Source organism: Enhydra lutris, unplaced genomic scaffold, assembly GCF_002288905.1.
Source record: "Enhydra lutris kenyoni isolate GAN:26980312 unplaced genomic scaffold, ASM228890v2 scaffoldscaffold29, whole genome shotgun sequence".
Classification (NCBI taxonomy): Eukaryota; Metazoa; Chordata; class Mammalia; order Carnivora; family Mustelidae; genus Enhydra; species Enhydra lutris.
This window is the reverse complement of record NW_019154113.1, coordinates 4,897,650-4,911,070: the sequence shown is the minus strand read 5'-3', so window position 1 is coordinate 4,911,070 and position 13,421 is coordinate 4,897,650. Positions and strand designations below refer to the sequence as shown.

General features: G+C 39.5%; 1 protein-coding gene across 2 annotated transcripts in view; it reads left to right on the top strand.

Moving 5' to 3' along the window:
• Nucleotides 1-13,421, top strand: part of LOC111152687 (ankyrin repeat and SOCS box containing 7) — a 50,348-nt gene that overhangs the window by 21,545 nt on the left and 15,382 nt on the right. For both annotated transcript variants that reach the window (XM_022511255.1, XM_022511256.1), the window contains exon 5: nucleotides 11,583-12,188. In XM_022511255.1, the coding sequence (XP_022366963.1) occupies nucleotides 11,583-12,188 (606 nt within the window). The remainder of the gene's footprint in view (nucleotides 1-11,582; nucleotides 12,189-13,421) is intronic.

The window sequence follows — 13,421 nt, the reverse complement described above, 5'->3', positions numbered from 1 at the left end:
GGTATAGAAGAAAAGCTGCAAGTCTAACATCAGTGTTGAGAGTAGTATCATGGAATGCTGGGTTTTTTTTCTTTGTTTTGTTTTTCCCACTGCTGCTTTACTAAATTTGCATTTTTTCATTAGTGAAAAAATAGTTTCTAGGCGAAATCCTGTTTGAAGACATTATACCATCTGACCTTCCAACTTTTCATTCTGTGGTGAATTATTAGCAGAGTTTTAGATGATCATCTAAACTTTGCTTTAGATTGCTTTCCTCCATCACTTTTGCCTCTCTTTCCTGTGTTAATACTTACAACACGATGCATAACTATGTTTTAGACCTCCAAGCAATGTCTTTTCCTATGTAACTTTGCTAAATGCATTTGGTGCTTCCCAAAACTTTTTCAAGGGTAATCACAGGTATAGTAAACTAGGGTATGATGGTTATATGTGTATTTTCCTGATTTTAGGATTTTCCTTTTAAATGCAAATGGGATACATATAATAGTACATTGTATAAATCCTGATAATGATTTTGATCAGGTTGGTATATATTCCAGTCCTTAGAACAACCAGTTAAAAAAAAAAAAAAAAGTAAAGCTGTATAGCCAAAAAGTCAATAGAGACATTAAAATGAAATATTAAAAAATGGTCTAATAGTACAAAAAAGGGAGTAAAGGAAAGAAGGGGAACAATAGAGGAAACAAAGGGAAAACAAATAATAAAATGGTAAACCTAAACAATAGCAATAATTATATTACGCATTAATGGACAAAACACTCCAGTTGAAAGCTAGAAATTGTCTAAAAGGAGTAGACAAGACTCACTTAAATGCTGCCTACAAGAGGTTCGCTTTCACTGTAGTGAGACAGATAGGTTGAAAGTAGATACATGGGTAAAGATATACTGTGCAAATGGTAATTAAGTGAAGGCCAGAGTGGCTATGTTAATAGCATATAAAATCTATTTTAAGACATAAACTGGGGACGCCTGGGTGGCTCAGTTGGTTAAGCAGCTGCCTTCGGCTCAGGTCATGATCCCAGTGTCCTGGGATCGAGTCCCACATCGGGCTCCTTGCTCGTCAGGGAGCCTGCTTCTCCCTCTGCCTGCCATTCTGTCTGCCTGTGCTCGCTCTCTCTCCCTCTCTCTCTCTGACAAATAAATAAATAAAATCTTTAAAAAAAAAAAAAAAAAAGACATAAACTGTTACCAGAACTAAAGAAAGACAGTGACAGATTGGACAGATTCATCAGGAGGAATGTGGATCATAGATGTGTACATCATAAAAGAGCCTAGTTTTAGGCAAAAATTTGATAATTAAAGGAAAAAGTGGACAGTTTGACAGTCATAGTTGCAAATTTCTATATCTCTCAGCGATTAATAGAATAACTAGATAAATAAATCAATAACTAGAGAAAATCTGAAAAATATCAAGCTCATTGACTTAATTGGTATCTTTGAAAACTGCACCCAGCACCTTCAGAATATACATTTTTTTTTCATGTGTGAATACCAGGATGATAGAACACCAGGATAAATGATATGCTCGCATTGAAGTCTCAGTACATTTTATGAAACTGTAAGAATTCTGTAAGAATTATAAGAAATAGAAGAATTATATAAGAATATGTTCTCTGACTACAGTGGAAGTTTATCAGAATATCTAGGACAGCCTCAGATGTTTGGCAATTAAAAACAATGTTTTGGGGACACCTGGGTGGCTCAGTGGGTTAAGCCGCTGCCTTCGGCTCAGGTCATGATCCTAGGGTCCTAGGATCGAGTCCCGTATCGGGCTCCTTGCTCAGCAGGGAGCCTGCCTCTCTCTCCACCTCTGCCTGCCTCTCTGCCTGCTTGTGTGCTTTCTCTCTCTCTCGTTCTGACAAATAAATAAATAAAATCTTTAAAAAAAAAATAAAAAAAAATAAAAACAATGTTTTGAACTGCATGATAATGAAAATACAATATATCAAAGTTTATGGGATGTATTAGAGTGGCGTTTAGAGAGAAATTGGTAACTTCAAATGCTTCTGGTAGAAAAGAAAAATGATCTTAAATCAGTTATCTAAATTTCACCATAAGAAACTTGAATAAGAAGAAATTGAACCCAAAGTGGCTGCTCCCATCTGCCCTTCCTTCCCCCCAACAATCTCTATAGCAGTTACCATGAGATCCAGCACTCTCCTTGCTGCCAGTGGGCTGACCTGCTTTCAGCACTCAGTGAAAATGCCCCGTGCGTGGAGCATCGTTGGAAATAACAGTGGTGTCAGTTTAGGTGACAAATAATCTGGAAGAGCCAATGACACAGCTCCCTGAGGCTGCGGTACTGGTTGGGCCAAGCAACTCAGGACCCTCACATTTAATAGGAGACCTGGAGAAGGAGACGTCCATTTGGGCTTCTTTAAACTTCTCTGTACTGGGAATTTGGAAGGCTACATTCATGCTTTTTTTTTTTTTTTTTTTTAAGGTTTTATTTATTTATTTGACAGACAGAGATCACAAGTAGGCAGAGAGGCAAGCCAGTGGGTGGGGGGGGGGGCAGGCTCCCTGCCGAGCAGAGAGCCTGATGTGGGGCTCGATCCCAGGACCCTGAGATCATGACCTGAGCCAAAGGCAGAGGCTTTAACCACTGAGCCACCCAGGTGCCCCCACATGCATGCTTAAGAAAGGCCAGAGAGGACCCCAGTTATCTGCTCCTCCCTCGCTGAACCTGAGACCAGGGAACGAGAGCTGGGGCACACTCCTAAATTCCCTGATGACTGAGTGTCCACCTCGGCCTGTCCACAAACCATGTTGCCCAAGTGTGGGTGCCTTGCTGCTACAAGATGTTTAAGCACAACCTCTGACCAATCATTGGTCAGAAATAGTTATCTTCACCAAACATAAATTATTCTTAGGAGTGGCCCCTAGAAGCCAGAATTTAATAATAACAACTGAGCAGAGACATAAGTGGCTGCATACAGCTGAGAACACAGATTTTGTATAATTAGTCTGAGCATTTCATTAAAACAAACAGCAGCAGCATTCCACCCCATCCTCACTTTTAAGGTGTTCCTCATTAATCCAGGGTTGCTGCAATATCACCTAAAATCTTCAGTTTTCAGAGAAATTGTGAGACATGCCTAAGAAACAGGAATGGATAGCTCAGACACAGGAAATAAGACCAGCTAATAGAAGGTGTCTGTGAAGGGATCCACGTGCTTTACTTATACAGAATTTCAAAGCAGCCATTATGTGTTCAAAGAACTAAGGACAGATACCATGTCCAGAGAATTAAAGGAAAACATGATGACAGTGACTCGTCATAGAAGCTAGCAATAAAGAGATAGAATTTACATATCTTTGAATGTGTATGTCCCTAAGTTTAAATTCTCCAGTTGAAAGTACAATAACTAAAATCAAGAATTCATTACAGCAATTAACAGCAGATTTGAACTGGCAGAAGAAATTGGTGACCTTGGAAATTGATCAAGAAACATTATTCGGTCTGAAGAACATATAGAAAAAAGAAGTTTAAAAAAAAAAAAATTGGAGCCCATAGACCTGTGGGATGTCATCAAGAATACTGACATATGCATGAAGCCTAATGAGAGAGCCAGAAAAGAGAGGACAGAAAGAGGCAGAAAAAATATTTAAAGAAATCATGGCCAGAACTTCGATATTTAATGATAAATACTAAACTGTACATCTGAAAAGTTCAGTGAACTCGGAGTAGGATAAAGTCATCTGTACACAAAATAGTCTAACTGTACACAAAATAGTCTAACTATGGAAAGCCAAAAACAAAGAGAAAATCTTGAAAGCACCCAGAGAAGTAACTCATTATGTGTAAGAATTCCCTGATAAGGTGAACAGCTGATTTCACATAAGAAACAGCAATGGCCAGAAGGCAGCTGGGTGACAGTCTGATTGCCAAAAACAACCTGTCAATCCAGAAGTTTGTATCTAGTAAAACTGTCCTTTGTGTTTCATACAAAAAAATAAAAATCACTGGTGAAAGTAATTACTCAGGTATATCTAAAAACAATGTATTTGTTTTTGTTGCCGTGTAACAAATTACACTGACATATGGCTTAATACAACACACATTTATTACCCTGTACTTTTAAGGTGTTATCCAGAATGTTCTCATCTATAGGCTGGAGAAAAATTTGCTTCCAAGCTTACTCAGGTTGTTACCAGGTTAGTTTCCTTGTGCTTGTAGGACTAAGGGCCACAACTTCTTGTGGACCTTTGGCTGGAGGTTTCTGTGGTTTCTAGAGATAACCTGCTGATTCTTGTCCCATGGGCTTTCCCACTAGCAGTCCTTACCTTATCAAGTCAGCAATGAGAGTCACTGTAGCAAGTCTGCCAGCAAGATGAAACCTCATATAACATAGCACAATCACAGTAGTGACAGTTCATTACCTTTGCCAAATTCTTTTGGGTTAGAAGGAAGTCACAGGTCCTGTTTAAAGCTCCAGGGGAGAGGTACACAAAGGCATGGACCTGAAGAGGCAGGGATTATGGGAGAGCCCACCTTAGAATCATGCTGCCATAGACAGTATAAATGTATTTTCCCCAATTTTCATCTCTTTAAGACAATAGCATATAACAAGCATTAGATTGCTGTTAGGGGTCACCTGGGCAGCTCAGTTGGTTAAGCACCTTCCTTCAGCTGAGGTGGTGATCCCAGAGTCCTGGGATTGAGGCCCACGTCGGGCTCCCTGCTCAGCAGGGAGTCTGCTTCTCCCTCTGTCTCTCACCTCACTTCTCTCTCTCTCCCTCTCTTTCTTCTCTCTTAAAAAAAAAAAAAAAAGAAGAAAGAAAGAAAGTCTTAAAAAAAATCCATCTATATAAATATGTAATATATATGACAGCAGTGGCACAAAGAAGGGGAGAATAAAGAGGGCTGTATTGGAACAGCTTCTATGTCCTGTTGGAATTAAACCCAAAGTAAGAATAGGAGTGAGTGATGAGAAATCAGTGGGTTGAAAAATGGGCAAATGGGGGCGCCTGGGTGGCTCAGTGGGTTAGGCCTCTGCCTTTGGCTCGGGTCATGGTCTCGGGGTCCTGGGATCAAGCCCCGTATCGGGCTCTCGGCTCATCAGGGAGCCTGCTTCCCCTTCTCTCTCTGCATGCCTATCTGACTACTTGTGATCTGTCTGTCAAATAAATAAATAAAATCTTTAAAAAAAAAAAAAGGGCAAATGATGGAGAAAATTGGTGAAACAAAAAAAGCAAAAGTTGGCTCTTTGAAGAGATCAACGAAATTAATAAATCTCCAGCCAGACTGATGAAGAAAGCAAGAGAGAAAACACATAACCAGAACTAAGCATGGGAAAACTATTTATAGATCCTGCAGACATTGAGAGGGTGATAGGAATATAACAAACACCTTTTTGCCATTTAGAAGAAATGGACCAATTCCTGGGAAGACATAAATTGCCAAAACTGATCCAAGGGGGAATGAAACAATTGAACAGTCCTATATCAAAGAAACTTAGTTCATAAATAAAACTTTTCACTAAGAAAACTTTGGGCCCAGCTGCTTTCTCTGTTGCATTATTTTAAAAGGTTGAAAGACTAAACAATAACATTGCTTCCCAGACTCTTTGAGGGAACACTTCCAAACTGTGTTGCCCTGATACAAGACCAAATAGACATTGAAAGAAATGAAAACTACATACCAGTATTCTTCGTGATGATAGATACAAAAATCCCTGACAAAATAACAGCAAATCTAAGCCATCAGTGTACAAAAAAGAATATTATATCTTGGCCAAGTACTGTTTACCCCAGGAATGCAGGGTTTAAGATTTGAAACTCAACGTGGTAATTTACATTATTAATGGAATAAAAGTACAGATACCAAGTGATCATTTCAATAGGTGCAGAAAAGGCATATGACCCTATAAAATACCCATTCATCATAAAGACTGAGCAAACCAGAAGCAGAAGATAACTTCTAAAACCTAAGGAAAGGCACTAGGAAAAACTACAATGTGCATCATAGTATATGGTGAACTGCTGAATGCTTTCCCTCTGAGATCAGAAACAAGGCAAGAGTATGTGCTTTGACCATTTGTACTTAACACTCGTTTAAATAAGAATCCTGTGGATGGGAAAGGGAGAAGTGATGCTGTCTTTGTTTGCAGAGAACGTAATTGGGTATGTAGACTAGCATAAGAAATCTACAAAAATGTGCTGGAACTAAAATGTGAATTTAGCTAGTGAATTTACACAGCTCAGTATGTAATCAAATTTCTCTGTATCAGCAGTTAATAATTGGAAAATGAAATTTTAAAACAATTTGTTATTATAACAACCAAACTTAAAGTATTTAGTAACGTAACGAAAGATGTGCAAGACCTATACACTAAAAAGTACAAAACATTGCCGAGGGAAATTAAAGAAGACCTAAATAAATAGATATTGTTCTTTCATGTTTGGAAGAATCAATATTACCTAGAGTATTTGGGAATGGTTTCCATTTTTTGAGTCAGTGGAGTTCCAGTCAAAATCTCACAGGCTTCTTTGAAGAAATTGACGAGTTGATTCTAAAATTTATTGACTAGGGGTGCCTGGGTGGCTCAGTCCGTTAAGCATCTGTCTTTGGCTCGGGTCATGATCCCAGGGTCCTGGAATTGAGCCCCACATCGGGCTCCCTGCTCGGAGGGAACCTTACTTCTCCCTCTCCCCCTCTTCCCTTGTGTTCCCCCTCTCTCACTGTGTCTCTCTCTGTCAAATAAATAATAAAATCCTTAAAAAATACATAAAAAATATTTATTGAGCAAAACAGTTTTTAAAAAGGTTTGGGGATATGTACTACCTGCTACTATCTCAACTTCCATTAAAACTATAGTAATCAGGACACTCCAGTAAGGGTGTATGAATATACTTTTTGGTCAGTAGAACAGAACAGAGTTTGGAAAAAGACCCACGCTTTGTATAGTAAATTGTTTTTTGTCCGTGGCACAAGGATCAATCACTGGGGAAAAGGTGGTCTTTATAACAGGTTGCCCTGGGCAACTAGATATCTGTATGGAATAATAAACCTTGATCTGATCTCACTTTACACAGAAGTCAGCTATCAGTAAGTCATTATCCTAAATGTAAGAGTTAAAAATACAAAACTTTTAGAAGAAGACACAAATTCTAGGTAACACTGTGTTGGGCAAAGTTTTTTTTTTTTGGTAATTTTATTTTATTTTATTTTTTTCAGTGTTCTAAGATTCTTTGTTTATCCATCACACCCGGTGCTCCATGCAACACGTGCCCTCCTTAATACCCACCACCAGGCTCATCCAACCCTCCAAGCCCCCTCCCCTCTAAAACCCTCAGTTTGTTTCTCAGAGTCCACAGTCTCTCATGGTTCGTCTCCCTCTCCAATTTCCCCCAACTCCCTTCTCCTCTCCATCTCCCCATGTCCTCCGTGTTATTTCTTATGCTCCACAAATAAGTGAAACCATATGATAATTGACTCTCTCTGCTTGACTTATTTCACTCAGCATAATCTCTTCCAGTCCCGTCCATGTTGCTACAAAAGTTGGGTGTTCATCCTTTCTGATGGAGGCATAATACTCCATTGTATATATGGACCACATCTTCCTTATCCATTTGTCCGCTGAAGGGCATCTCGGTTCTTTCCACAGTTTGGCGACTATGGCCATTGCTGCTATGAACACTGGAGTACAGATGGCCCTTCTTTTCACTACATCTGTATCTTTGGGGTAAATACCCAGTAGTGTAATTGCAGGGTCATAGAGAAGCTCTATTTTTAATTTCTTAAGGAATCTCCACACTGTTCTCCAAAGTGGCTGCACCAACTTGCATTCCCACCAACAGTGTAAGAGGGTCCCCCTTTATCCACATCCTCTCCAACACTTGTTTACTGTCTTGTTAATTTTGGCCAATCTAACTGGTGCAAGGTGGTATCTCAATGTGGTTTCTTAAACAGGATGCAAAAAGCACAAGCCGTAAAAGACAAATCAGTTGACTTCCTCAACATTGAAACATTTTGCTCTTCAAAAAAAGGAAAATGAAAAAGCAATCAGGATACTAGGAGACAGCATTTGCAAAACAGCTGACAAAGACTTGTATCAGAATATATACACAATGGAATTGTAAACTCAGTAATGAGAAAAACAATTTAGTAAAAATGAGTAATTTCAACAGACGCTAACAAAAGAAACTATCTGAATAAGCCCAGTGTCACTAGTCATCAGGGTCATATAAATTAAAACCTCAGCAGTTTGCTATTTTATACTCTCTGGAACAGTAAAATTAAAATTATTGATGATGCCAGTATTAGTGAATATGTAGAACCGTTACTCTCATACAGTGTTGCTGAGAGAATTGTGATATTGTACAGCCACTTAGAAAAATTGTGGCAGTTTCTTGGGAGGTTAAATGTACATTTAACAGGTGGCCCAGCAGTTCTTTCCCAGGTATTTACCCAATGGAAATAAAAAACAACAGACTGGTATGTGAATGTTCACAGTAGCCTCATTCATAATAGCCTCAAACTGGAAATAATGCAGTTGTCCATCTGCTGGCAAATCCCTCAGTAAATGTATGTCCATATTATATAATACTTTTCAGCAATACAAAGGATGAGCTTTCATTTATTTATTTTTAAATCTTTTTTTTTTAAGATTTTATTTATTTCTTTATTTGTCAGAGAGAGAGAGAGAGCACAGGCAGGCAGAGTGGCACAGAGGCAGAGGGAGAAGCAGGCTCCCTGCTGAGCAAGGAGCCCGATGCGGGACTCGATCCCTGGACGCTGGGATCATGACCTGAGCCGATGGCAGCCACTTAACTAACTGAGCCACCCAGGCGTCCCAAGGATGAGCTTTTAATACATACACACCAGCAACGTGGGTGTATTTCAGAAACGTCATGCTAAGTGAAATCATTCAAACACAAAAGTCTACATGCTGTATGATTTCACTTATACACCATTCTAGAAGAGCAAACCTGTGGTGGTTGCCTGGGACCCACAGTCTGTGCAAGGAATTGACTGTAAAGAGTCAGGAAGGAACTTTCTGAGATGATGGGAATATTTTGATTGTGGTGATGGCTACATGGCTGTCTACAGTTCGACAGAGTTCATCAACCTCTACACTCAAAGTGGGTGAATTTTGTTGTAAAGTTGTACCTCAGTAGTTGGGGAAAAAGTCATATTGGTGGGAGATATTTTTTATTCATATACACTTTAAAATTTTTCAGTAGACTTAAATGGATTTCTTGAAACTACTAAAACCTGTTTAAAATAAACTTATTTTTTTTTATTTTACTTCTGCACCTGTGATAAAATTTTATTTTATCTCTGCACCTGCAAGAAGGCAGAAGCATGCTAAGGGGACAAAGTAATAAGGTGGCTGGGGCTTCAGTTAGTGTTCAGAGAAAGCTTTTCTGATGAAGGGACAATTGAGCAGATACAGATGAAGGGAATTCAGTTCAATCAAAGAAGTGTCTTCACATGGGCCTTGCACATCTCTTATTCAATTTTTATCTAGGCGTTTTGCAGTTCCTGTTATTAATTACAAATGAGATCTTTTCCTTATCTGTTGGCATTAGCTGTAATAATCCTTAAATTAATCTCTGTTTGTGTCTTCATTTGTCTTCTGTCTGGACGGTAAGTATACAGATTTTATGCATTGTTAATTTCTAGCTCTTCCTTCTTGGCTGTGTTTTCCGCGTGTGCTGTATTGCATTTTCATGGTTTTTACTGAGACTAAGCAGATCCTTGTATCTGTTAATCTTTGTTTTTCCTAGCTCAGTATAGCACCAAAATGCAAGTAGCACGTAAAAAAGACCTAAAGTGGAAAACCAAAGATGCTGGTACAATTTCATGTAACATAATTTCAATCTTACTGTCCAATGGAGCGAGTATAGGATGCGCGTAAGACTGCTGGCACCTTTAAAGACACCCCTGGTGGATTCAAAGGTGGGAGAAATACAAGAAGGTATTTTTCAGTCTGACAGATGAAGAAAGAAGCAGCTGATTGGTCAGGTATAGATTAGAAATGGAAGTCTTGGCAAGATTCATTGTTTCATTCGAATAGAAGGGGTCTTTTAGATTTCACGCCTGTCTTAGTCTCCATATTTTAAGGGAGGTAGGTGTCCAAGACTTGAGGGCTCAGCGTAAGCTGTCAAAATGAAAATATTTGTTACTCAAGTTTGTGCCTTACCAGTAGATGGCAGCAAAATGCTTTGTTTAAACATGCTCGCTCGCTTGCTTGCTTGTTTGCTTGTTTTTTTAAAGAGAAGACCAAGGCAGATAAAATACTCTTATTTTCTTTAAATGGTAACGACCACTGGGTAGTGTCAGTTTATACTAAATGATTTTAGAAATTCAACTGATACAGCTTTCCTAAAAACGTTAACTTTTTACAGGTTTTGTTAGCAACTACTTCTTAATGGTATTTTTTATTCTTAGTAGTATTAATATTGTATATGTAGTTTTCCGCCTCATATATTTTTCTAAAGGACCCAGCTGTCATCATACAGTTGAGAACTAAATAACGTTTTAGTAAACAACACAGGAGTGTTTTAGTCCTATAACCGTGGAGGCTTTTTGTGTGTTTGGAAAACACTCATGAATTTCTCTTGAACAAACCAGAAATTAAGGGTGACTTTCATAAGAAGAGAGCATTTTAATCCTAGATGATTAGATCTGGCTAATTTATTTTCACCTAAGATTACTGGTCCCTAGGACGTGACCTACATAATAGGAGGGAGCGCTTCTTTTCCCTTTTTTCCCCACTGCCCAAGAAGGCCCTTGGCTTCAGGGAAGTTTGGGCAGGTGACAAAAGTCTGTGACTCGAGTCACATAGCAGATTGTCAGTTGTTGCTTCCCTTTCTTTCTCTCTCTCTTTTTCCAGAAATCAGCCCGTTTAGGAGAGCATTTTGGAACTATTATAGAAAAAATTTCTACAGGGCTGAGGTTTCTCCTAGTTTTTCACACAATGTGCTGCTTAATTCTTAGAAATTCCAAAATTCTTATAAAACTAAGAATCTACAGAATGGCCTTTTATCTTACAAAAAATGATTTATCACGATCACTTAACATATATCTTACATGCTTTGGAATTTCTGCAGACCACAGAAGATTTTTTTTTTTTTTTTTTTACCTAATATACCCTAAAACAACACAGCCTGCCAGACCACAGTACATCCGTCCTTTAGAGCAGCAGATGTTGCTACACATGCTTCTCTTTAAGACCAAGAAGCACAAGAGAAAATAAAACAAAAAGTTCAAAACCAAAGAGAAACATGAAACAATACAGAAATGAGAGAGCTGAGTAGCCGAAAGCAGTTGGTTGAATTAGGACAGAGAGGGGCTGTGGCAATCTGAACGCTCTCTTTTTGCCTATCTTTTAAATACCCTGCAGGTCATTTTCATTCTGTTAACCCAGGTTTGATGACTTTCTACCAAAATTTATTTTCTGTGAAAACAATGCTTCAATTAAAATGAGAAAGAAGTACTTAACGTTCATTATAATCTTCAATCATTTCACATTTTTTTCCTGGGAATGGTCTTGAGTGCTCTGTGCCATGGTGTAGAGTTTATTGTTTTGTCTTCGAGTCCGCTAATGTTTTCATTTTGGTTTTCATCCTAGCCGATCCAACAGTTAAGGACTTGATCGGAGGCTTCACTGCTCTTCACTACGCGGCCATGCACGGCCGGGCTCGGATCGCACGCCTGATGTTAGAATCTGAATACAGGAGCGACATTATTAATGCCAAAAGCAATGATGGCTGGACTCCCCTCCATGTGGCTGCTCACTATGGTAGGGACTCATTTGTCCGACTCCTACTGGAGTTCAAGGCTGAGGTCGACCCGCTCAGCGATAAAGGCACCACCCCCCTTCAGCTCGCCATCATCCGAGAGAGGTCAAGCTGCGTGAAGATCCTCCTGGACCACAATGCCAACATCGACATCCAGAACGGTTTCCTGTTGCGATACGCGGTGATCAAAAGCAATCACTCTTACTGCCGAATGTTCCTTCAGAGAGGAGCAGACACAAACTTGGGTCGCTTAGAAGATGGACAGACTCCTTTACATTTGTCTGCCCTTAGGGATGATGTACTCTGTGCACGGATGTTATATAACTATGGAGCGGACACAAACACAAGGAACTATGAAGGACAGACCCCACTGGCTGTTTCAATAAGTATTTCTGGAAGTAGTCGACCGTGTTTGGATTTCTTACAAGAAGTCACAAGTATGTAATTTAATTATTACTCTTACTGCATTTTTAAGAAATTTTCATCTTCTGGGGGGGGTTTCAGATGGGTTTACAACGTACTGAGCAGATGCTAATGATTCCTATCAGCTTACTACAAAGTTATTAATAACATGATTCATGCCTCATCCATCAGAAGTAAAAAGAAAGCTCTTTATCACAAGATTTCATACCCATTACTGAAAATAATAGGGGTAGATAGGCTGAGAGTGGAAATGTAGGAAGGGACAGAGAGAGGAGAAATTGTTAAATTCAAAGATCTCTGTTAGAACACGGCAGTTCCTACTAGTCACTCACATAGTCATTCGGGCTTTCATGGACTTTTGATTGAAGAATTAGGACAGCATTGGCCTTTAGGTCCCATAGCTGTGGAAGTCTCCTAGAATTGGTGCTTTATCGTGAAACTGTTGCTCCATGTTTTAGTGTTGCTTTTCTGGCTTCCCGTGGTGTGACCCCACGTGAGACGAACAGCGGTGTTACTGAGCGAGGGATCCGAGTAATGCAGGGTTGAGGATGCCGGAAGTTGCTCTTAAGATTTGTCATCAATGGGAGACTTGGTGCCACTGTCCTGGGCCCACATGGCTTCCACTCCTGACCAGTTTTGGTGTGGGCACTTCTTCGGAAAGCCTGGGAATATGTGACCCACCTTGCATGGTGGTATACATTGCCTTGTTTTTCTGGCAGGGATATTGGTCTTTGTGTGGACATAGCCACCCTCTCTCTTCCACCACGGCTAGTCATGTATGTGTCTCAGAGCTCAACATCCAGCCTGAGGCTCAAGTCAATCAACGAAATGTTTGATTTTGCCCTCTGCTGCACTCTTTCACAAACTCCCTTTTCCTCACCTGGTTTTTCCCTTTGAGTCATTATCATGGAGGAACAGAGACACTGTGGGTACAGTTGTCCTGAGGTACAACTAAGGAGTTCACTTGACCTTGTAAACCATCTACTCTCCTGCTTAGAACTGAACTTGGGAGTAGAAATCGTATGAACAGGTGAAATGTAATTTGGATTTTGTGTGTTTATGAAAAGGAAAAGATGACATCGTTACCACTTTGTGTCTGCAGACCAAAGCCCAAAAAGAAATAACATTCTAAGTTAGATATAAGTTAGATCTAAGTTAGATCATAAGGATCTAACTTACGCTGTCCAATCGGCCTGCCTGTGGCAATGGAAATGGTCAGCTCTATCCAGTATGGTAGCTACGAGTTC